Raw genomic sequence first — 25090 nt, 5'->3', positions numbered from 1 at the left:
CAGTAGGCCTACGTTATTTCCTGCGGAGGTCGAGCGGAGGTCCTGACAGTCCGGAGGAAGCGACGCGTCAAGTTTTCAGCAGACTTGGTCCGAGGATCAGCGCGACGGAGCGTCCCAGGACCTGAACGCCTCTTCTCCCCCTCCTCCGTCTCCTCCTGTGATAAACATCCAACAGTCATCCAACAACAACGCCGGACGAGCCGGGGATGGCAGCCTCTCAGGTAATGCCCATCTTTGATCCAAAGTGCTGGTCAGGGTTTTGGACTTGATCTGGATGTTTGGAGCTGTCTGAGTGTTTCTCTGACATGCTGCGGGCTTCATGCTCCTGTTTCTGCCCCTGCTGACAGAAGAATGTTGTTGTCGGAGTAACTGCAGGCTCTCTGTCTCTAAACTGAAACCACTTTAACTTCCTGACTGCTAACACACACACACACACACACATACACACACACACACACACACACACACACACACACACACACACACACACACACACACACACACACACACACACACACACACACACACACACACTAAACTTCTACTTGGATTCTTGGAGCCCTGAAGTGAGGATCAGGCTGAGCTGAAACTGTGGAGGTAATTTTTAGGTTTTCTCTGACTGGGTGGGTCTGTTTTCCTCCTTGACCCCAACCCTGACCTCTAAGTCTGATTTAGCAGAAGACTCTTGCAGATCTTGCAGCTCGGTGAGCTAGTAGATCAGCTGAAAACATGTTGAGGCATCTTCACATGCTTTGTTGAGCACAGCTGAAGGCTCCCGTTTCCTCTTCTGCTGTGACCTAAAGATAGAGCCACTGTCTGGAACCGTTGTTCCTCTGGGACGTCAAACAAAATGTGCTCTGAGAGGATGGGAAACAGGGCAGGGACAGGGAAATTAGATCTTATCAACAAAGTGAAGATGGAGTTAAACTATCCTCAACCTGCTCTAAAATTCCAGAAATCTGAGGTTATAATCTGTGTGTACTGTAATACCTAACCAAACATCCTTTTGTCCTTACGTTTGGTATGTTTTTACAAACTTTAGCTCATTAACACTGAATATTGTTTCTAGCTGAACCATGACTTTTGTACTTTTAGCTCTGTCCCACGTTTAACTGTCAGTGTCAGCAAATGAAGATGAATTAGTGAGACCTTCAATAGCAATATTTGACCTGCACAGAGATTATTATGCAAGTATAGTTAAAGAAAGTGTAAGGGAAGCATTTAAGTGTTCAGCAGAATTTGTCCTCCACAGTTATATTTTCTTTGCTTGTGAGTTGAATTGCTTAAAGACCTTTACTGTTAAATGGTGAAAATGCTGCTTTTATACATAATTCTACACAATTCCATGTGTCATAATCTGTTGAAACAATATTAAATGAGCAATTAGTCCAAAATGTCAGACTTTGCATTTTGCATAAGCACTTTCCAGGCTGGAAGGATCAAATTTGGCATCTTTTGCAGTCTTCAGACATTACTGACTTCAAACCATCAGTTTCACCTCCACAAGAAGCAGAGTGGAGCACAGGACACTCCAACCTATGCTGGAGTAAATCATCAAAGCCAGATGTGCAGAGAGTTTAGCTTGTGTTGACATGAGATCTGGCACATTTTGGGTCCAACCCAACCATAGCTAGAGACAGTTGACCCTTCCAGGACAAACCTCTGCAGGATGTTTGTTTCTCAAAGTCATGAGTGTGTCAGGGCAGCTCAGCAGACCAGTTAGATGACAGTTCATCAACAAACACACTTGCTACGTGTTTTCATGTCACTTCATGACATTAACCCCCCCCCCCAGCACACACACGCACCACATACACAGAGCCCAGGACCTGTCTGCCAACATATTGCAAAGACTAGCTAAACAAGTCTGAGCGTGCTCAGATCAATCACGTCCTCACTGTCTGCCTGGGGAGAAAAAACTCAGAGCACATTTGCATATTTACTTCACAAACACACAGACATGATTCCATTGAATCGCCCACTCAAACATAAAGGTCAGCCATCTCAAAGTGACCCAGTGACTGACGTCTAAAGGTTTGAGATGATGCTTGGCCCTCAGACCTGTGCAGCTGTATAAACTCTGACTTTACATCGAGCGAACACAAGCTCTGTTAAACTTCACAGCCTGATCTCTCTGTGCTCCATCAGAGAAATGTTTCTGATCCACCCTGCTGCTCATTACCTGGGTCACATTCATTCCTAAGGCAGTTTTCTTTTCTTGTTGTTGTTCTGTCTGTTGTGACAGCGTATTGATGCGTCTGCAGAAGAAAACAGCAACATCTGCTGCCATGAATTACTGGAAGTGGGACAGAGCATTATGGCAGGGTTAGCCACAATGCTGTGATGTTGTGTAATGACTCAAACAGATGTCTTTTACCCTGCCATGAGCAGCTGTGAACTCCAACACACACCTCCCACGCTCTCTTTAGGATCCTCTCAGCAGAGAGGACGGACACATGAACAAAGACAGGGCAGAGAAAGTGATTGAGAGCCCTGCGCCAAAAAAACTCTTCAAAAACCTAAAGACTTCCCCTGATGGACAGGATGTAGTAGGGTCATTTTGGATCAAAACATGACTGCAAAGGCTAAGAAACAACTTTAGCCGGGGTGTATTTTTAAAAATGGCGTTTTGTTTTTTTTTTGAGTCCAAAATCCAAAATGGCTGTCATGGAAGTGATCTTTTTAAAGGCTTGACCTACAATAATGAACAACACATGTTTTCAGACCTTATTTTCGTTAAGAAATACATATTTCTGGATTACATAATGATTTGGCCTTTTTTTGACCTTCAAATTCAAGATGGCTGCCACTTATGGTATTTTTTTCAGGTTTTTTTTTTTTTTTGGGGGGGGGGAGTCTGCCATTTCTGGGGCATTTTTTTCCCGTTTTGTTACAGAGTCTCTATAAGGTTAAAATGGAAGCTCTGCTCATGATGAATTGAGTAATATACAGTTAAAGTTCACAGAAATAACATCTGAAGTCAATAAAGTAGATGTTTATGTGTAAACAACACTTGTTGATTACCCATTTCCCATGAAAATGGACTATGCAGAAATGACTTTTCAGGTCTATATCACAATATTTTTGGCTTTATTAAATTCTTTTGCAGTTTCAGACCAATGGAAGTGAATAGATTCCTTTTGATTCACTCCCATTTCAATAAACGGAGATTTACCATCACCATGGAAACCACTGGAACAAAGACACATGTGTGATGTCACAAGGCGAACACAGGCTGTTTTCAAATTCGGCCACTACATACTGTGTATGAAAGTAGTATGTAGTAGGCACTGCATACTGCCTACTACACTGAAGGCCCGTCCTTCCAGGAGGTGGTGGTGTAGACATCACCACATTTATCAAAGCCGAACCAGTTTTTGGCCTTTATTTGTAAGCTGTCCCATTTGACTTGATTTATAACATCTCTGGGCTTTTCAGGCTTACCATATTTTAGAACACATTCACAGGACATTGTGTACTGTGTCTTTCATTAAGAAGGAAAGCAACTTGTGTAGCTGCTGATGGGAGTGTTTCTTGCACATTAGGAGTGAATGAGATAAATATGAAACTAGAATCTGCATTTCCTTGCAGCATATGCTGAATGTTGAAATACTGAGCCCTATATAACTTTTGCTTGAAGAAATGATATCACAAGGGACAAGGAATCTCCCTTTATCCAATCATCATAGTTTTTTAATGTAAACAAGCAGGAGAACACTGCGGCTGTTTTCTGATTCACCTACTATACTAGCAGTGCGTACTGATTTTTTTCAGACCAAGAACCACTTGTCCTCCCAGAAAAACCTCACATTCCACTAGGTTAAATAGCTGCAGAACAACACCCCAGAAAAAAAACTGATAATCTATAAACTCACTCATATAAACTCACGTTACAACTTGCTAAGGCTGCAACCTACAATTATTTTGATAACTGATTAATCTACCGCATTTTCACTGCAAATATGCAACATGCTGTTCACTCAGTTACACCTGCGTGACTGTTTATGTTCCCCCTCACACGCCCCTCCCCCTCCCCCATCTTCCACTCTGCCTCCACCACCACTACTGCTCCCCATGAGAGCTCCCCCTTCTGGCCTCTCATGCCATTACACCTTTTGTCATTATCTTGTCATCCCATACCCATCATCACCACAGAGGGAATGATCACAAGACCTTTCCAGGAAGGAAAACGGGCCAAACGTGGAGTGGACGTTAGTGTACTTTGTCTTCCACCCCACCCAACCTCAAAATAGAACTGTTCAACACCCAATCTCTCACAAGTAAATCCTGTCTCATACACGACCCCATCTTAGAAAAGAACATTGATGTAATGTGTCTGACTGAAACCTGGCATCAGCCAGAAACCTACTCTGTTTTAAATGAAGGCTGTCCTCCCTGTTACAGTTACTTGAAAAGAGCCTGCAGCACCGGCCGTGGTGGCGGTCTAGCTGTTATACATAGCAGTGACCTGAAATTGACCCCCCCCCCCCCCCATCTCTGCCTGAATTACCACCTTTGAATGCCTTGCTTTCTAATATACCGGCCACCCAAACCAAACCCAGCATTCATCTCGGAAATAAATGAACTTCTCACCTCTCTCTGTGCCACATGTGCAAATATCATCATACTTGGACTGGTCTTAATATTCATGTGGACACCCCCCTGCCACCCTGCAGCTGAATTCTTTCAATTACTGGACTGTCTTCACCTCAAACAACATGTTGATGTCCCCACACACAACAGAGGTCACATGCTTGACCTTGTCATTTGCCCCCATCACAAATCTGTTGGCGTATGATATAGGAGTGTCAGATCACAGAATAATCTTGCTGGAGTTGAAATTGTCCCAACACCCCAGGCCAAAATGCCAAATTCACTTCAGAAACCTAAAAAACATCAACCCAGACACCATGACTTCCGACCCCCTGCAAATCCCCCCTGTAAATTTCACATCCGTTACTGAAGCTGTTGACTTCTACAATAACACCCTGAGCAGTATCCTGGACCTTCATGCCCCTATCAAAACACAAACAGTCACCTTCTCGCGCTCTGCCCCCTGGTTTACTTCAGAGCTTCAGACCATGAAAGCAGCCAGGCGTGTACTTGAGCGGCGCGCTGCACATTCTGCACTCACTGTTCATAGAGAGGCCTATCGTTAACACCAAAAAGCCTATTCAAAGTCACTCAAACAAGCACGGTCAAAATTCTACTCCAATATCATCAATGAAAATCCTGGAAACTCAAAGCAGCTTTTTTCCACCATAAACCATCTCCTCAAGCAACAGACTCTCTCAAACATCAACTCCACAAAAGAGCAGCGCAACAGCTTCATTTCTTTCTTCAGGACAAACATTGACACCATCCACTCTTCGTTCTCCAGCTCCCCTCTTATGTCTTCTCCTACTGCTGACCCACAGATTAGGACTCTCCAGCCACTTTCCTGCTTTACTGATACCTCTGAACAAGAGGTTGAGGACATCATTCACAGGATGAAACAACCTTCCACTTGTGACTCCGCCCTGGGCTGGTTCCACGCATACCTGTCTGGAAGACAACAGTTTGTCACCCTGGGGGGTGAAAAATCCGAGACACACACCTGTGTCACCTGTGGTGTCCCTTAAGAGTTTATTCTTGGCCCCACCCTCTTCATCCTCTACACCTTTGCACTTGGAAACATCATCAGCGGGCATGGAGTATCATTCCACTGCTTTGCTGGTGATACTCAACTCCCTTTCCCATCTGCAGCCCCAGCATCATCATCATCATCATCATCATCTTCATGGGCTTTTAGCACCTGCCCTGGGGAATTAAGGCCTGGATGAGAAACAAATTCCTGCAGTTAAACAGCTCAAAAACTGAAGCTGTTTTAGTTGGCACACCGCACCAGGTCCAGTCATCCTCCATAACCCACATCATCCTCTCCAGTCAGCACATCCCTCTGTCATCAACAGTCACCAACCTGGGTGAAAGGTTCGATAGTCACCTTACCTTTAACACTCACATAAAACATGTCCACAAGACCTTCTTTCACTTCCTTAGAAACTTTTCAAAACTCCGTCCTCAACTCAGTCTTTCAGACGCTGAAAAACTCCTCCAAACTCCTCCATGCCCTTGTCTCCTCAAGGCTCGACTACTGCAACGCACTCCTCATCGGGACTCCTAGCAAGAGGCTACAAAAACTTCAATACCTCCAAAACAGCGCCGCTAGGATCCTGATGAAGGATGCAGAAGTATGAACACATAACACCCATCCTTCACTCCCTCCACTGGCATTTGGTCTCATTCAGGATTCAATACAAAATCTCCCTCCTAACCCACCACTGCATCCATGGAAACGCCCCCCACCATACCTAAAAGAACTCCCACCACAAACCTCATCACGCCTCCGCTTGGGTAACAACTACTTTCTTCTGCCCCCCAGGACTAAACTGTGTACAATGGGTGATCGGGCCTTTTGCTCAGCCGCTCCTCGCTTGTGGAATACTCTCCCTGAGCACCTGAGCAAGCAACAGACTCTTTCAAGAAGGGCCCGAAAACCTTTCTTTTTAAAAAAGCTTTCTCTGAAAGCTTTTAACCTGTTTGTAGTCTTGTTTTGTTTTTAATCTTGCTTTACTGTCACACTTTGAGCTCATTTTGATGAAAAGTAGGACTGGGCGATATATCGATATTGAAATTATATCGATATATTTTTAAATGTGATATGAAATTAGACTATATCATTTATATCGATATAGTTCAAATTTCCGTTGTGATCCTTCCTCCACTGCGCTGCAGACCCAGAGCTCTCTGTACTGCTCCGTGCGCCCCCGCCCCTCCTCTTTCATGAATAGGAGGGGGAGGGGCAGAAACACTCCGGCACTCTTCAGTAAGCATGGAGGAAGCAACAACGGCTGCGGGACAGAAACACTTCGTGACAAGTGTTGTACTATAAAGCGGTGTCCAATCACATGGCTAAAGATATGGTCCCTGTTGCAACTGTGAAACAAGTCGGATTCAAAAAGCTACTGAAAACTATGGACCCGAGGTATGAGCTTCCCAGCCGCAACTACTTCGCACAAGAGGCGCTGCCACAAATATACACTGAAGTCAGGCAGAGCCTAGCTGACCAGCTCGATAACGTGACCCATTTTGCATTGACCAGCGACTTGTGGTCGAGCAGGACGTGTGAGCCGTACATGAGCGTCACAGTTCACTTCATTAAAGACTGGGAGCTGAAAACAGCATGTCTCCAAACAAGCTATTTTCCCCAGGATCACACCGATGAACAAATAGCTGAGGGCCTGCAGGACGCTATAGCAAGCTGGAAGCTCCGAGAAAAGCATCTGGTTGCTATAACAACCGACTAGGGGCTGTCATATTTTGTTCTTTTGTAATGTTCATTGGTTGCATCTGTGAAGGTGTTAGAAAGGAGAAGAAAATCAGTAATTTGATTTCAATGAGCAATTTATAGCTGTCAAACTAAAAAAAAAAAATAGTGTACTTTTTTCATGAATAGATTTATTTCAGAAAAATATTGGCCTATTTTATTTTATAGGCTATTTTTATTTAAGATATTTTTTTTTTAATGTGCACCTTACAGAACTTTTATTTCAAAAAAAGGTACTCCTGTTGTTACACAGTATATATGTTTACATTTTATTATTTGAACAACTGAGCGTTTTTTCATGAACCAGGTGAAGAAACCTGTTTATTATTTATTCATTTGATTTTGCCACTTTTCACTGAAGTAGCCAGTTTCAATAAAACTACTTGTGACATGTCATATTTGGCCTTGACTTTGACTGAGCATTTGCTCTTAATTTGCAGAAAAAAATATCGAGATATATATCGTATATCGATATTAAGCCTAAATATATCGGGATATGACTTTTGACCCATATCGCCCAGCCCTAATGAAAAGTACAAATAAAATGTATAATTATTATTTTTATTATTGTTATATTGTCGATTCAAAACATTTATCTTATTTCTTCAATTCCCCTTTTTTCTGAACTAGTATTTTTCACAATTACAGTGACTACAGAGTAAAAAAGTACACTCATGGTTTTGTAAAGGTTTTAAACCAGTGGTTTTAGTTAGATCCCAAGAGACTTTGTTAGAGCCCAAGACTCTGTTGGGGAGACAAAAAAAAAACACCCCACAGCAGATAACTTCAGGAACCACCACAGTAGGGGTGGCTTTAGGTGAGGGGAGAGGCTCGAGAGGTAGCTGGAGCTGTTTGACCAGACCTGCGTGGATGAAATTATCATCTACCCAGGGTCAATAAGAACGGGGATGGAGGTGGAGCTGTGTTACCAGAGAAGGCTGGAGGGAACTGACATGCGAGGGGAAGGGCTGGTTGGAGAGGTAATCTGGCTCACCAACCACCCTTGGTCACAGGTGAGCCCTGTCTTTTACTGTGAGGGCACGGAAGGCGATGAAATGTCCAGGCTGACCACAATAGATGCATAATTTGTCGGGAATGCGTCTCTGGCGCTCCTGCTGGTCAAGCCGGGCTCTCCCAAATTGCATGGGCTCCTCCTGTCTGTCAGGAGGTACAGTGGAGGCCATGGAAGGTGAGGGAGAGGAGGAGGAAGCTGAGGCAAAGGGAACTACGGGAACTACGGGAACTACAGGAACTACGGGAACTATGGGATCTACATCCTACGAACTCTATGTGCATGCTCTCTATTTCTCTCCCTGAGTCGGTTATCAATCTTAATAGAGAGGGAAATAAGATCCTCCAGAGAGGATGGCTCGTCCTTTGAGGCTAACTCATCTTTGAGCTGATCAAACAGTCCCTTGACAAATATACCCATTAAGGTTGCCTTATCCCACCCACACTCATTAGCCAAAACAAGGAAACCAATGGAATAAGAAGCTACGGACTGAGACCCTTGAGTGAGTGCTAACAGACGCCTGGTAGCTTCCCTCCCCTTAACTGGATGATCAAAAACTCTGCAGAGTTCACTAGAAAACACTCAAAAGATACTAACACTGGTGAACCACTAATCCAAAGGGTTGTGGCCCATTTAGTTGCTCAGCCATGCAACAAATTGACCATAAAGGCAATCTTGGCTTTATTATTATTATTATTTATTATCGGAGGGGTAGCTCAAAGGCTGTAAATCAAAAACTAAGGAACAGTTTAAAATAAACTGGCCACAAGTACCTAATTCCCCATAGAAAGGCTCAGATGAAGGAAAAAAAGGTTCCTTAGGGGAGGGGGAGGAGGAGGGCGGGATAGGAGGTGTGGGCTCAGGAGGGGAACTCACTGGTGAGTGAGCACTGAGGACAGGCTGATTGATCTGAGTGGTAAGGTGAGTGATCTGTTGATGAAGGTCCTGGAGTGAGTCCATAATTCCATGCAGCATTTTATCACGTCTTCCAATGACCATTCCTTGATTGGAAAGTGCCTCCTTGACAGCTTCTGGGGTTGCTGGGTCCATGCTGGCCAGAGTATTCTGTTAAGGTTTTAAACCAGTTGTTTGAGTTTGAATCCAAAAGCAAAGTAGAGGCAGTGGAGGCAATTACAGAGCTTTTATTCTGCTGTGGTGCTGAGGAGGTTTCTTTTTTCCTGAGTCCAAAAAGGATAGTGAGATCCACAGGGAGAGTGTGGCAGTGTGGTAGAGCTTGGGCGGCAAAGCAGGAGGTTAAGGGAGGCTCTGGGAAAAAAGAAGAAAACAGCAATTAGCTTCAGGTAAAGCTCAAAAGGCTATCCAAATACTAGAATACTACCGAGGTACCACATGTAGCAGCCGGAATACTCGGGCACTGGTCTCCTCTCTCTCCAGAGCTTATGAGCAGGTTGTTTTTTCATATCTATTGCAAAGAGGACGCTGTGTAGCTAGCGAGCTCCTAGGTTCATCTCATTTCTGTGCTTCCCCATGTTTGTTTTCTTTTTTTGTCCTGAAAGGTATATATCTGAAATGAAATTGCCTCTCGGGGATCAATAAAGTATTCTGATGTTCTGATGTTCTTTTAAAGAATTAAAAACTTTTTTTTTTCTTGTGGAATGGGCAACGCGTTTGCTCCTGTTATATTATGTTAAAATTAAGTTAAATTTTAATCTCTTAGAGATGAAGGATATATTTATATTTTGATGCATACATCACTTAAAGCAGTCCTGCTTTCCCACCACACTAAGTTCCATGTTTTCAGGCTATAATCCATAAAAAATAAGTGTTTGGGACTTTTTAGATTCACAACCATCTTTGATCATTCTCCAAAGCTCCAGTTTTACTAGTAAAAGTAGAGAAATGATCAAATAGTGGGAGTGGAGATGTTTCTGTGAAGTGTTTTTCTGAACCTGATCTCTGCTCTTCATCTTCATCATCAGACTCTCCTCTGGTCTCAGGCTGGTGAGTGAAGCCTTCTTCCTCCCAGGTTTGATCTCCGCTCCACAATGGCAGGAGACCTCTTCAGCCCCCCGTCCCCTCTGGGGGATTCCCTGCTAGACAGCCCGCTGTGTGGGGACCTGATGGAGGATCTCCGTGACATCTCTCAGTCCATCGGGGACGACACGCTGGGGTTTGATTTCCTGGAGCAGCAGAGCACTGGCTCTGGATCTGAGAGCTCCATCACTCTGGGTAGGTCAGCACTAAATAAAGTCATAAAGTTTAAAGCTACACAACAGATGGCTTCCATGATGCTACACATGTCCATGTTTGGGTTTGAGGGTCAAAACAGCACTGATCTTTTGACCTTTGAGCTCCTCTCTCTGCCTGCCACCTGTGGGCTCACTGAAGAGGCCTCCTGACACTCTCTGTGTCTGATAAGAGAAGATAAGATTCAACCCTGCCTCTCCCTCTCTGAGTCCCCTACTGATCCTGTCCCTAATTCCTGGACAGCACTTGAACCCCTGACTAGGGATGGGTACCGAATGAGGTACTTTTATAGGTACCGACCGAGTTCTGTCAAAAGTACCGGGTACCAATTTACATAAAACCAAAAGGTACCATGTTTAGGTACCTAAATGCATCTTTGTGACTGTGAGGGAGGGGAAGAGTAGGTGATTTTCCATGCTGGACATGAGCACAGCATTGCAAGGTTATATATTGAATAATAAATTTGTTAAATTGAAAAAATGTAATATTTTATTATTAAACAAAATTGATATTTTTTACCACATAAACACAAAAAATTACCGAAAAGTGGTACCATTGAGTACCGGTACCAATTGCCAGGTATCGGGCATCAGTACCGTATCGTTTCAAATGTGAAAGGTACCCATCCCTACCCCTGACCCATATCATCTGAGATTTCATGGACACACATCGGCACTCAGATTAGAAAGGCAGCTCCACAAATAAAATTAATCTTCATGAACTTCATCCTCAAGCTCTTCAGAAACTCCTCATATTGACTTTTTATAGTTTTTGATTTTGAAGCATTTTTAAGAGCCAGCTAAACCTTGTAATCAGAGGACTTGAAAAGCTGACTTTTTCTAACCTCTGATCTGCCTTACAAGCTCACACTGACAAGGTAAGACATGTTATCTGTGGGAGTCAAGGGTCTGAAGATGTCTCCAGGTCCTTTAGAGATTTTCATCCACCTGAAATTAGAATATGTTTGAATACGTGTTTAAACAGTGTTTTATCTGCTGCTACCTTTAGCAAGGAAGATGAATACATGTGTAAACCTGAATGTCAGACTGAAGCCCACCTTGGTGACCTTTGTAACACCAACACTGTGCTGCATGCTGTAGATTGAACACATTCTGTGCTGAAGCTGATCAAAGATCACAGAGTCACTCTTTGTCTGCTTTGCTTTGCTGATGTCTTCAGATACTCTGACCCCTGCCTCCAGTCCATCTTCAGGGGGGTGTGGAGGAGCACCCAGCCCAGAGGAGACCTTCACCCCCCTCAACCTTGAGTGTCGGGTGTGCTCAGATAGGGCTTCAGGCTTCCACTATGGGGTGCACGCCTGTGAGGGCTGCAAGGTGAGAGACATCCAGAGGCCCAATAAGGCTGGTTAGAGAACACAGTGTTTGCATGCACTGTCCTCCTGAACACATCAGGATGAGACGGTGCATACAAAACCATGCCAAGAGGTGTGTGCAAAAACACAAACACTGATAACATCAGAACAGTGGTAACATGCGCCAGAGTCCCATGTTTCCTTTTGGGTCTCCCTCATCAGAGCTGAACAGCACCACACACACCCTCACTCACACGTTGGAATGCACATACATGCCTGCATAAGTGCCCACAGACATGCACACACAACATAACACACACACAGCTTGGCATGCAGGAGCACCTGACCCACAGGCCAGTGGAAAGTTTCTGAAGCACACCGCTGAGTCATGTGAGGCTGGGGACAGAGTGACCTCGGTTGCCTCGACACCTTTCCCCTGATTGGCACAGAGCCCAGAGACAGAGAGACTTTATTACACACACACACACACACACACACACACACACACACACACACACACACACACACACACACACACACACACACACACACACACACACACACACACACACACACACACAGAGCTGTGGCTGGCATGAAGCCCTCCTGATGTAACAGCAGAAATCACCTTTACACAGATTTACCTATCTAACAGGGCTCTGGTCTGTGTACATGGTTCAGGTTTCCCCAGAGTTTAACTTTTAGGCCTTGTTTCATTCAGCTCCACAGGATGCTGCACATCCATGTATGGCTGTTAAACTGTGTGTGTCTCTGCTGGCCCTCATGTTGCTTTGATGACGTTGATTTGTCAGACGCTGCTCATGTGAGGGCTGTATTTTGACCACACTCTATTCCTGGATGCTCTGACTGGTGGTGTTGTTTCATCATGGAAAACTCTGGCGTGTAATATGTAACTGTTGCACTCTGCTGTGTCTGGGCTGTGCAGGCTCTGCAGATCTTTTTTAACACCTTGCTGAGAGAGAGGAGCACTCTGTTAGAGTAACGTGGATGGAATGTTGCGTGGTGCAGGGTGCAGGGCTTCAGTCTACGCTAACTTTGGGATGATGTGTACAGCACCTCTACCTGCTGTATGTCAGGGGGTTACTCAGGAGATGTGTTTTCTAGATGTTTCCTTAAGAGTAACAGGACTTCCCCTCAGGGAAACTTGCACAACCTGTTTTGAGTAGTCCTGTTGTCTTGTTGCTCTCGTTCCCCAGCCCTCCTGGCTACAGATCAGCCTATCCTGTTGCCACTGTGTCCCTGTGCATGAACAGACATGCACGCAGCAAACACACATCTGTTTTCCCTGGAGTCCTCTTCTGTGTGTGTTTTTTTTGATGACTAACATTTGTCCCTAAACTATAATTCTGCATCTTAATGTTTTTTCCACTTCATAGAGCCCCAGATGGAGCTTTGAGGCTACACATATAAGCCTGAATAACACAGACACACCTATCTGTGTGTGAGTGTGTATGTGACTGTGTGTGCGTGTGTGAGAGAGAGGAGTGTAAGTTTGTGTGTAAGAGAGAGAGAATGTGTGTGTGTGTGTGTGTGTGTGTGTGTGTGTGTGTGTGTGTGTGCGTGTGTGTGTGTGTGTGTGTGTGTGTGTGTGTGTGTGTGTGTGTGTGTGTGTGCGTGTGTGTGCGTGTGTGTGCGTGTGTGTGCGTGTGTGTGTGTGTGTGCGTGTGTGTGCGTGTGTGTGTGTGTGTGTGTGTGTGTGTGTGTGTGTGTGCCTCATTTCTCTGTGTGTTGGAGGGCTGTGGCTGCTCGTCCAATCACAGCTCATACTTCGAGAGGTCACAGCGTACCCAACACCTTGAAGCCCACCTTGCTTTAAATTTAGATATAATTCCTTTGTAGAGTTGGGCTCCAGCGTCATCTCACACCTGTCCATGACTCTGTCCAAAACTCTAAAAATTCTATTCATTCACCACTGAAGGCTCACTAGAGCTCTTTAACACATGGTTCGACCTGTTGGACTGCAGAACTGGTTTTATCCAGAGGCTTCTTCACAGGCATGTGCAACAGTTGGACACTTTAACAGAAATCCTCATTGGTTGTTTAATGTAGTGCTCCTTATTCTCAAATCTGGATATTTTTTTAGAATTTGTGATTAAAATTGTTCCGCAACCTGTCAGCTGAAGTCTTTCCACCTCCTCCAGGGCTTCTTCAGGAGGACCATCCGGCTCAAGCTGGAGTATGATAAGTGCCAACGAAACTGCAAAATCCAGAAGAAGAACCGGAACAAGTGCCAGTACTGTCGCTTCCACAAGTGTCTCTCTGTGGGGATGTCACACAATGGTGAGAGTAGGACTGGGTACTGCTGAAAACCTCAGGATTCGTTTTGTTTCGATTCTTTGGGTTGCAACTTGATTCATATTGTTATAAAGGCTTCAGGTTTCGATCTGCTGAATTTATATTGAATTGGGCAAAGAAATATTGTGATGCATCGATTCATCAATATTTTACCCAACCCTAGGTGAATTGAGTTGACCTAGGGTGAGTGAGTTGAAGAGCAAAAGCACCACCCTAGGGTTCAGCTGCATGGTATAAATATGAAATTGTATTATTTCAGTACAGAGACAGTGCATGTCTTGTGTGTGAACTGAGTCAATGTGTCCGTCGCAGTATGGCTGCCTCCCAGTTCTGGCAGGAGGTATATACTCAATAATTCTATATTTGCCAGATGCTGGAGCAGTGATGTCTTAATTTAACAAAAAGCAGACAGATTGAGACAGGAAGTTGTGCACTGACACCACCCAAAAATGTCCAGTGACTTTTTGAAATAATTATATTTATCATATTTAACAAGGTAAAATATATTTATCAACAGTTAGGTAGAGCTACAGTTTGAAACGTGAAAACAAGCTTACTTTGTTAGTTTGTACCATAGTCTAGTAGCCAGCTATATTTAGCTTACCTCACAGCCCGGTGCTCTGAGACGTGTCTGTAATGTGTAACGTTAGTGAATCCTGGTTCTGTCCTACCAGAGCTCATCTACCAACTCCAACCTCACCAAGCAAAGCTAAAGTAACCAAACTCTTCATTTTATTGATAGACTCTCAAGTTTGAACAGCCCACTGCAGAATAACTGCTGACTGTGGGTTGGAGTCAACATTAGCACAAAGTTTAGCCAGTGTTTGAGCCGACACTCTATCTCTCTCCTGTTTATCTTTCTTCTGCTCTTCTGTCCTTTTTCTGTCGACAGTTAAGCTCCAGTGTTCACCATCACTACAAAATAAATCACAGAAATCGTTTTCAGCAGAGAAAAACACAGATCTCTCTTCTCTCTACTGAACTCCGTCAGCTGACATGATGTCGTCATCAAGACTTTAACCTGCTGTAAATCAATCAGGTCCTGTCCGACCAAAGAGGGACGTTGTGCATTACAATTAGACATAGAACAGAAACTATTTCAAGATTACTTGTAAAGTCCTCACAGTTCCTTTAATTTTTTTTCTTTTGTTTTAATTATTATTATTATTATTATTATTATTATTATTATTATTATTATTATTATATTATCTAATTGGTGAAAGCTGTCTCCCTTCAGTCCTGTATTTTCATACATACATAGTCAGTGCCCTGGCACCCCATTCTAAAATATCTGGACACACCCCTGCATGTCAGCACAAATCTCTCTGCAGGTACGTTCTGTTGCTTTGCTCATCAAAAGATCGATTTATGCTGAACAGAGGGTTCTGCTCGTGGATAAGAGGGTTTTAAAGTGCTAAATAGGACTCAACTTTCCCCAGGTAAGAGTCAAACAACTTCCCAAGCATGCAACGCCTCTCTCTCTCTCTCTCTCTCTCTCTCTCTCTCTCTCTCTCTCTCTCTCTCTCTCTCTCCAGTAAACTTGATGTTGATTGCCCATCTGTCCCATCTGCCTCTCTGCAGTCACAAACAGGATGAGCACAGACGTTTGTCACAAAATACTCAAAGGGCGCGTAAAAATAATAAAAGCCATTATAGAGTTGTGCTCTACAAAGCCAGCAGTGTGCCTGAATATATTGTTTCTGGCTTCTGATCCCTCCGAGACCGACATGTTAGTCAGAGACCCATTGAGACCGGGAGACCCCGAGACCAAGACAAGACCAAGACCAAAGACTGTCGAGGCTGTGACAAGACCGAGACCACAAAAAAGTGGTCTCGAGACAAAGACCGGTCTCGAGACCACTACAAGCCTAGTCTCAAAACACATGTTGCTGATGTGAACAAATAATAACTCGGTCACAGAGTCTGAAGTGAGAAAGCAGTTCCACCAGAGCGTCCCAGTCTGAAGCCTGATTCACTTTGATTTACAGCTCCGGCAGGATGTGTCTCTGCATTTTACATCCAGGGGTTTATATAGAACAATGTCCCACTGGAGCCTGCTTGACACTGAGCAAACACAGGCTCCATATAGCTCCACATCTGGCCTGTCAGCTGCAGCGCCTGCAGAGGGGTCACTGAGTTTGTTAGCAAGGCCTCCCACTGCAGGCAGAGCAGGAGTAGAAACCTGAGAGGAGGACGACATGTCGTCTGTGAGGAGAGAACAGAATGCACAAGATCTGCTGTGTGTGTGTGTGTGTGTGTGTGTGTGTGTGTGTGTGTGTGTGTGTGTACCCACATGCATGTTCTCTGTCTATTGGATGCATTAGAAGTATTTTTTTTGAGTAGATCAAGACAAACTCTTGGAGCTGCTGCTGCTGATGATGATGAAAGTGTCTCTGCTCCAGCTATCCGCTTCGGTCGGATGCCTCAAGCAGAAAAGCAAAAGCTGAAGGCAGAGAGCAGGATGGTGGACAAGGAGGTGTCGAGCCCCATGCAGGCCGATCACAGGACTCTGATCAAGCAGATCCACAAAGCCTACATGAAGAACTTCAGTATGAACAAAGCTAAAGCTCGGCTCATTCTCACCGGGAAGACAAGCAAGACGGTAAAAATCAGACAAACAGACGTCTCAGAGTACTCTGTAGTGTATGTTTTAACAGCCTGTGCATCGTTTCCTCCCAGCAGCCTTTCATTATCCATGACATGGAGACGTTCCAGCTGGCAGAGAGGTCGTTAGCAGCACACATGATAAAGGAGGGTGGTCCAGAGGCTGAGGTCAGCCTGCACGCCAGGGACAGGGATCCAGCTGTGGGGAGCTGTGAGCTACAGCAGAGAGAGGCTGAGACACGCCTCTTCCACTGTTGCCAGAGCACCTCTGTGGAGACTGTCACAGAGCTAACGGAGTTCGCCAAAGCAGTACCGGGTTTCCAGAGCTTGGACCTGAATGATCAGGTGAGCTGAGATCTGCTTTATCTGTCTCCATGAGTGTTCGAGGCTGTTTTACTTCAACGTGTACTAAAAGGAGGTTGTGTTCAGGTGACTCTCTTAAAGTATGGCGTATACGAAGCCCTCTTTACGCTCCTGGCCTCCTGCATGAACAAAGATGGCCTCCTGGTGGCCCGTGGCGGAGGCTTCATCACCAGAGAGTTCCTGAAGAGCCTGCGGCGGCCTTTCAGCGACATGATGGAGCCCAAGTTCCAGTTTGCAACACGTTTCAACTCTTTAGAGCTGGATGACAGTGACCTGGCTCTGTTTGTGGCTGCAATTATCTGCTGTGGAGGTAAGCAAAACGTGTTCATGTCCACAGAGAGTGAAATCTGCAGAAAGAGACGTCCTCACTGTCTCTCTCTTTCCTGACCCTGTCTCTGCAGACCGCCCCGGCCTGGTGGACGTTCCTTTAGTAGAGCAACTGCAGGAAGGCATCGTTCAGGCGCTACGGCTCCACCTGCTGGCCAACCACCCAGACGACAACTTCCTCTTCCCAAGACTGCTGCAGAAACTGACCGACCTCCGGGAGCTGGTCACTGAGCATGCTCAGTTGGTGCAGGAAATCAAGACCACAGAGGACGCGTCCTTGCACCCGCTGCTGCAGGAGATCTACAGAGACATGTACTGAGAGCACACAGAGGGGGATATCGGTGTATGCGGAAAAGAAATGCACATCAGTGGAAGCAGCTCACTGTGCAGCTTCCATTGATGCCTCCTGCTGAGCTGTGCACAGGCAGCATCACAAGATCTCTGACAATACTGGAACAGAACAAATAGATGAGGAGGAAAATAGAGGAGGGGGTCCTTCTGAGGAGGAAACAACTGGTTTAATGTAATTTAATTCTGTTGATGTGTGCAGATATGGGGTCTGCAGCCAGCCTTTTCTCTGCAGACACTAGTTTTAGACAACAAAAGGTGAACAAGCAGCATGATGTACAAAATTTCACAACACTCATAATGAGTGCACAGCCAGAGTAGATACCAGGACATGTAGCTTCAGCTGCACAGAGCGTATGAACAGTAAACTGAGTTAAGGTGCCAAGAAGGAGAGATGTTTTAAACCTTTTTAATGTTGAGAATGAAATATTTTGATGAAACAGCTTACCACTTATATTTCTAATACTTTGGATGCTACATGTTGAGGATATTCATTTGGATGATTTATTATCATGCAGTTCTGTTTTGTATAAGTGCCTTCTAAAACCAGATAAATATGACTAAAAATGCAGAACTCATGGCTGAAGAAACCCTGAGTCAATGTTCACAAAGTGCTGTCATAACGACCTTATACCTCCTCTACACCTGACTGTAAAGCTTCCACAAGAAATACCAATGCTTTTCTTGCCATGACAGAGCAGTAGATTGTTGTTATTATTTTGTATTGAAAGGGTTTTAGTGTTCTTTTAAGTAATTTTTGTGCATTTGTAGCAGCAAATGAACTGGAAAGTGGCCTTAATTTACCACCAGCAGACGTCATTTTTAAATGCTGTTATTTTAGTTTATTATTTCTTTAAATCATCCTACAGCTTCCTTTTCTTCCCATTAAGGCACACTGAGTTCAGAAAAAGAAACTCTGTTGGCCGGTAATGAATATTCTGACCAGAAACATCATCTGTTTAGCTGGGCCATTTTTATTTTGTAAATATAACAGGAATGTAGTACTCACAGTGAAAGGGATGTGTATATTTGCAGGCAGAGAAACAGGCCTCTGAAAAGACACCACCTGCCTCGTGTTCTTTGCAGAAACCACCTCCCGATAAAGAGCAGACATTGTGTATATTTTTATTAGTTTACAGTAGAACATACATCTGCTGCTTCAATTAAAGGAGTAGAGCGGTAGCTTTAAATGAACTAAAATAATTAAGAGAGTCATGCTGTGTCTTATTGACGTGTTGCCTTCTGTCATTTCTTCCAACATCAACCCTCCAGCTTTAAAACATTAAAGAGAAACATATATATATATATATATATATATATATATATATATATATATATATATATATATATATATATATATATATATATATATATAAAAAGAGAGAGAGGAGGAGAAGTGTGTGTGTGTGTGTGTGTGTGTGTGTGTGTGTGTGTGTGTGTGTGTGTGTGTGTACTCAGTTCTCACACTTTAAATCTTACTTTTTGCAATCCAAGCATGCTTTTAAGTTTTTGATCAACCTATGTGAGAAGGCTTACAACTTAAGCTTCATATTAACGGTAATTCTGTCCCCCCAAAAATGTAAAACTCGTGCAAATGTAGAGCATGTGCTCAGTTTTTGCTGGAACGTCTTTTAAATGATTCACTCATTTGCTTAACAACTCACAAAAATAAACTATCAAGTTAACTTGGGACACTTTTAGATATTCTAATTTACTCCTGATGTAACAGCTGTAGGACAGAGGACAATGTATGTTTCTGGTTATATGTTATTCAAGCTCATTCACTGAAATGAAATTTAGATTAAAAAAGAAAAGATCAGTTAATCCTGGTTTCAGCCCAGGCACAGTCCTTGCTCTTTCAGGTGCTGTTCTCTCTCTGTCCGGGCGGCGGCGGTAGAGCTACATGAGCTGGATCGTGGAGTCGTGGTGAGAACCAGGATGTAGTTCTTTGAGCTATGAACCATGGAGAGGGCTAATGAAAGGGCTACAACTGAGAAATCTACAACTGAACACCGACAAAACGCCTTTACCTGTCATTTATGTGGTTTAAGCAGCCCGTTTACTTACTATGGACAGAAACCACCAAACACTCGAGCTATTGTGTGAGTTAACAGCAAGAGAAAAGTCCTTTATATCGATCTACAGCTAACTGTGCTCAAGCTAACGGTGGATATGCTGTTATAGGAAGCCTCCAACGACGTTAAACTTATATGTATGAGCACTATCTGTTCTTAAAATCACTTTCATTCAGATTTTTTGACTACACGTGAATTAAAGAAGTCATAAACCAGCTTGTATGTTCGTTCCTGTCCTCCCCTAGATTGCTTGAAGAGTGTTTTGTGACCAGAGACCCCTTCAGTCCGGACAAGGAGAAGTTCTTGGTTCTGGGCTCAAAGTGCAGCTTGTGCGGCATCAGTGTCTGTGTTGGATCGGTAAGCAACCTCCGCTGCTGATCTGCTACGGTCCTTAAATGTAACAGGGTAGTCTTTATTTATTAACAAGATAACGCTTAAACTGTAAACTTTTTGCATGCTTTCTGTATAAACAAAACATCAGTATCATCAGTAACAACAGAAATAATTCATGGAGGATCAAGCACTACAGCATCGGATATGAAATAATCAGTAGAAGAATAAAATTAATAAAGAAAGTAACACATTTCAGTAACACTCGGTCAGAAAAATCATTGCTGACATAATTTAAATAAACTCAAGCTCTCGACAACTAAAAGACAAGGGCAGATGAAGCAGAAGAAAAGGAGAGTGTTTTTAGTCTGGACTTTAAGGTGCACAGAGTTGGAGCTTGTCTGTGGGACAGAGTGGGACAATAAGTCTTAAAAAGGTTTGTGAGTGTATTTGCTCTTATTTGAGAAACGCTGTGAAACCTTGACTGTTGTATTTAATATTAAAAAGTGTAATCAGCTGAGTGGACCCCGTAGATCAGCTGTGAGAAAACCATGTGCATGCAGTTTTCATGTTTTCCCAGGTTACCTTGTGATCACATAGCCTGTATGCACTCCATGACTGTTATGCTTCTAAAATCAATTTATTCACCTCCACATACTGAAGGTGGTACATCAAAAATTTGTGTGACAAAGCATATCTTGTACTAAATTGGAGAACTGATGCTGACCTGTGCATCCTCTGATGTCAGGAATGCAGTCTCTTCTACACCAAGAGGTTCTGCATGCAGTGTGTGAACCAGCACCTGGACCAGTTCCCCCGTCAGGTCCAGGCTGAGCTTGCCAAGAAGAAGCAGAGCATCAAAGCCGTTGTCTCATGACATCAGAGTCAAGATCCCTAACCTGCTGTGCTGTCTGAGAGGAGAGACATTTTTAAATGCTCAGATGGAGACTCAAAGAAAGGTTGTATCAGAACTCTGCATCACACACCAATCAGAGCAACCTGCAGGTAACAATCAGAGGTTTGGATCCTGTTTAGATTCAATAAATCATCACTGCACATCAAAATAATGCTAGATGCTGCTGCTTGTAGCAGCTCTTTGGAGCATTAAAAAGAAACAGATGCGGTGCCTTGCATTGCTGGGCACCTGTTGGATGCAGCTTGCAGGTTTATGGTCTGACAGGTGGGTTTGATTTGTAATGCAACGTCACAGATTGAACATTAATGGTCTGCAGTTATGATAACTTTTCAAAATGTATAACAACAGCTGAGTGAGCATTGGGTTTTAGGAAACTGATTAATAAATCAACAAATGGATAGCATTGATTGATTGTAAATATTGCCTGTTCTGCAGAACTTTGCAACTGTTAAATGCATCTCACAACCTGAAAGACAGGTGACTTTAATAGACCTGTTTCCAGGCAGATTTAAAATTAACAAAATGTTCTTCATACTTGAAGTATGCCTGTTGTAACATGTTTATGAGAAAAAAACTTTTTTCTGACACAAACTTTTATGGAAACACTTTAAATTTCATGAAACTAGCCTTAGACGTGTGTGTTAACAAATTATTTTTCCACCCATAGTGTTCTCTGTTATCTTCCATGAAATCTGTCTTTTTCCTGTGAAATCTGAAACTATAAAATGACACAACAGTGACCTGTCTGTCTCTCTCTCTTATTCCTGAACATTTGTGGATCTTTATTAATCATTAACTCATGTTCCTTTTGGTGTCAGAATAAGCTGCAGTTGCATCATCTCACAGTTTCATGTAGAGTTTCTCTCTAAAGCTCAGAGACCGGGCCCATGTATGACAGCAGTATTACCCAGAAAGCATTGGCCGTGAATGTGTGTCTCTGACAAAATGTTCCCTCTTCCCGTCTCTCAAATACCCATCTAATCAGTTTGATCAAATTCAGTTTCCAATCTGAGGAATGGTTCTGTACCGCAGCATGCACAGTTTGCAGCAGCGTAAACACATTATGGATTAAGTGTGATCCTGCTGATAACATCTATAAAACAGATGGCCTCGCTGAATCCATCATGAGATGTTTCACTCTTTCAGGGTTAATTGAAACAGCATGGCCTCGACTTCAGGCCTCACCGCTTTTTTTTCTGCTCTAACTGCAGAGGAATGCAACACGCGACACCCGCTGCAGAGTTGAAGCTGGGACATTGTGAACTCTGCACACAAGGAGCACTTACACCAGCTGGTGCACTCTGTGGAGAACTGCAGGACACCCATGAATGTACAAAGAATAAAAACACACTAAGCTCTGTTATTTTTAATGATGCAAGCTGACAGGGAACATTTGGAGTTATTTTTTTAGCTGCACCTCTTTTGTTTCCTTGGTGTTTGAATTCTAGCACACATCAGCAAATTCAACCATTGAAGCACACAATACCGCCCTGTGGCACCAGTGGGAGAGTCTGACAGTGATAGGCAGCGTGCCAACTATTACCAAGGCTTTCTGCTCCACAGACGATGTCATCGGATACCAGGAGGCAGATTTGTGGCTTTTTTTCTGTTGTTTTGTTTTCCCGCATGAAACCTCACATTAAGTGTCTAATTGTCCTCCAATAACTCAGGGCTGTAGCTAAATAGACTCACACTGATTGAATCAAGTGTGCCTAAATGGTTTGTTTGATGCTAAATCAGATCTAGCAGCGAAATCTTCGAGCAGTCATTTGATGATTTATTCCTGCGATAGCATTAGCAGCTAACAGATAGACCTTTCACTCTGTGGAGATGCTTAGACTGCTTTCTTATCAGGGCTAACACCAAAGACAAGTGCCCCAGTGCTTGATCACAGCATACAAATACACTTAATGAGATCAAGTGATATCTTTGACCTTTCTGGTGCTCAGTGAAATGTCAGGGCTGAGTCCGGCTGAGGAAGATGAGGCACTGGAGGCCACTCTGAAGCATAATCACTCTGCGCTGTAAGTCCAGCCTCCCTTCTCTGTTTTATCTGACAAACAAAGAAATTAGGCCATATTCATGTGTAGAGTTAATCCAACCCAGCTCTGTGTTGTTGTTACCTCCTTTCGACTTTAAGACCGATGGGCGGTCCCTGCGCGCTGACCAATGATTCGCCTGCTCTGTTTAAATAGTCCTTGATGTCAACTTTTCTTCACTCACAGCTCCCTCTAACGCCATGTTGGCTGTTATGACTTGACTTGTTGTTTTCATCTTGCCTTACTACGGACTTGACAGGAGTGGCTTTCTTAAACCCCCTGCGCCTCTGGAGACGCTTTTTTCCTGCTTTTTGCGCGCACGCTTTTTGGATGATACGCACGGACTATGCCCGCATCGCGCCTGTGACTTTGCATTTGAAAGGATTACTGCGAGGAAATAGAAGTTTTTGAGGGCTTGGTTGCTTGTGGGAGTGTTTTTGCGTGTCATATGTGTAACAAAATGTCAGATGTGCGCCTGTCGAATGCGAGCCCGAGTGTGGAGAGGGTGGATGCGCGGCAGCAGGACAACGTTAAACCTCCGACCCGCAGAATACTTTTCGGGGCACCTGACCGAGAGGAGATACGGGAGCTATTTGAAGCCTCAGGACAGGAGAGTGTGCAGGCTTTTATGGAGAAATATGATTTCGATCCCGTCAACGACAAACCGCTTACTCCACGCAGCTACGAGTGGCAGGAGGACGACGACGCACCGGACTTTTACCGCAGACCGCCTCAGCGGAGACAGCAGCCCCTGCGAGAGGTGGAGTGCCCCGACAACAACAACCGACAGAATGCTGAAGAGAAGGATGGGAGGCAGGCAGAGAGGGACGATTCGAGGAAGAGGCGTTCAGGGTCTCTAGGTGATCTGATTTCTTTCCGCTATCACGCACTTATGTCTGGATGTGTCGCAATGTGGCGAAAGCAGCAGTTGTGTCCGGGCTGCAGCTGTGGGTCGCTACTCAGTTTTTGCATAAAAATATATTTTTCTTCCGGATGAATCCTCATCTTTGCAGACTTGAGATGGTATGACGGGCTGATGGAAACTCAAAATTGGATGCAACGCACTCTGACCTCGGAGCTTCACTAAGTGTATTACCCTGTAGTCAGCACATTTTCTTACGCCGTGTTAGTCTCAGTTGGAACATTTCTCCGAAGCTGTCAGGTGCCTTTTTAAAGTGAACGCGCCGCGCTACAAGTCCAACAACCCTGACAACCTTTTCCACTGCGTTGCAGGTCCGTGCAACGGCGAGAGTCACAGCAAAAGGTTGCATTCCGACGAAGAAGAGGGAGATGATGAGGAGCAGGCTGGCGGTGCAGCGGGTCAGGCCGCGGAGAAGAGCCCGAGCGGGCGAGAGGACGGAGCGGAGCGCCACTGAAAGGGAGTGCGAGGTTAGAAATCAAACCACATACACTGATAATAGCATTTTCTCAAGGACTGTGCAGAAATCGTGCTATCGTTGTTTTGGATGATAGTCTTTGTTTATTATGAACATCAGAACTTATTTATATCGACTGTTTTTCCTGCACGCAACGCTCACACGTCATCAGCTGAGCAGTTTCAGACTGTTTTTCCTCCACAACCCTTCTCTCGCTCTCTCTCTCTCGAACACACACACACACACACACACACACACACACACACACACAAACAAACACACACACACACACACACACACACACACACACACACACACACACACACACACACACACACACACACTGATAGCAGCAGACAGCTTTTTAAACAGCTTGTTTCTTCTTTGTGTCCCACAGGGAGGGACAGCAGAGGAGACCTGTTGCTGGTGGAATACCGTAGTAGCGTTTCTCGTGGTCTGACAGATGGGAGAGAGAATAAAAACGCAGTCTTTTCCTGA

General features: G+C 44.2%; 2 protein-coding genes across 4 annotated transcripts; both read left to right on the top strand.

Moving 5' to 3' along the window:
* On the top strand, window positions 1–19161 carry pparaa (peroxisome proliferator-activated receptor alpha a). Of its 2 annotated transcripts, none has more exons than XM_074697839.1 (8): window positions 1–221; window positions 10319–10568; window positions 11766–11920; window positions 14061–14199; window positions 16617–16816; window positions 16894–17163; window positions 17248–17491; window positions 17583–19161. In XM_074697839.1, exons 2-8 carry the CDS (start codon window positions 10385–10387, stop codon window positions 17825–17827), a joined length of 1437 nt encoding a protein of 478 aa, XP_074553940.1. In that variant the 5' UTR covers window positions 1–221; window positions 10319–10384; the 3' UTR covers window positions 17828–19161. The 2 variants fall into 2 exon arrangements, with proteins under 2 accessions (XP_074553940.1, XP_074553941.1); XM_074697840.1 differs by having other exon boundaries at window positions 3–221; window positions 16897–17163; window positions 17583–19160.
* Window positions 19162–19760: 599 nt separating this feature from the next.
* Window positions 19761–21910, top strand: cdpf1 (cysteine rich DPF motif domain containing 1). Of its 2 annotated transcripts, none has more exons than XM_074698429.1 (3): window positions 19761–19958; window positions 20177–20288; window positions 21010–21910. In XM_074698429.1, the coding sequence occupies exons 1-3, from the start codon at window positions 19819–19821 to the stop codon at window positions 21136–21138; spliced, it is 381 nt and encodes a 126-aa protein (XP_074554530.1). In that variant the 5' UTR covers window positions 19761–19818; the 3' UTR covers window positions 21139–21910. The 2 variants fall into 2 exon arrangements, 1 of the variants encoding a protein (XP_074554530.1); XR_012600114.1 differs by having other exon boundaries at window positions 19816–20068; window positions 21010–21037.
* Window positions 21911–25090: the final 3180 nt, after the last annotated feature.

Source organism: Halichoeres trimaculatus, unplaced genomic scaffold, assembly GCF_033239565.1.
Source record: "Halichoeres trimaculatus isolate MK-OKI-2021-1 unplaced genomic scaffold, fHalTri1.1 fHalTri1_scaffold_21, whole genome shotgun sequence".
Lineage (NCBI taxonomy): Eukaryota > Metazoa > Chordata > Actinopteri > Labriformes > Labridae > Halichoeres > Halichoeres trimaculatus.
This window is presented reverse-complemented; position numbering and strand designations above follow the sequence as displayed.

Excerpts from the sequence above, each read along its gene's own strand:
- pparaa (XM_074697839.1), top strand. The coding sequence starts at position 10,385 with ATGGCAGGAGACCTCTTCAGCCCCCCGTCCCCTCTGGGGGATTCCCTG. Across the intron at positions 10,569-11,765 it reads TGAGAGCTCCATCACTCTGG|ATACTCTGACCCCTGCCTCC; the intron begins GTAGGTCAGCAC and ends TGATGTCTTCAG. Across the intron at positions 16,817-16,893 it reads CCGGGAAGACAAGCAAGACG|CAGCCTTTCATTATCCATGA; the intron begins GTAAAAATCAGA and ends GTTTCCTCCCAG.
- cdpf1 (XM_074698429.1), top strand. The coding sequence starts at position 19,819 with ATGGAGAGGGCTAATGAAAGGGCTACAACTGAGAAATCTACAACTGAA. Across the intron at positions 19,959-20,176 it reads CCAAACACTCGAGCTATTGT|ATTGCTTGAAGAGTGTTTTG; the intron begins GTGAGTTAACAG and ends GTCCTCCCCTAG. Across the intron at positions 20,289-21,009 it reads TCAGTGTCTGTGTTGGATCG|GAATGCAGTCTCTTCTACAC; the intron begins GTAAGCAACCTC and ends CTCTGATGTCAG.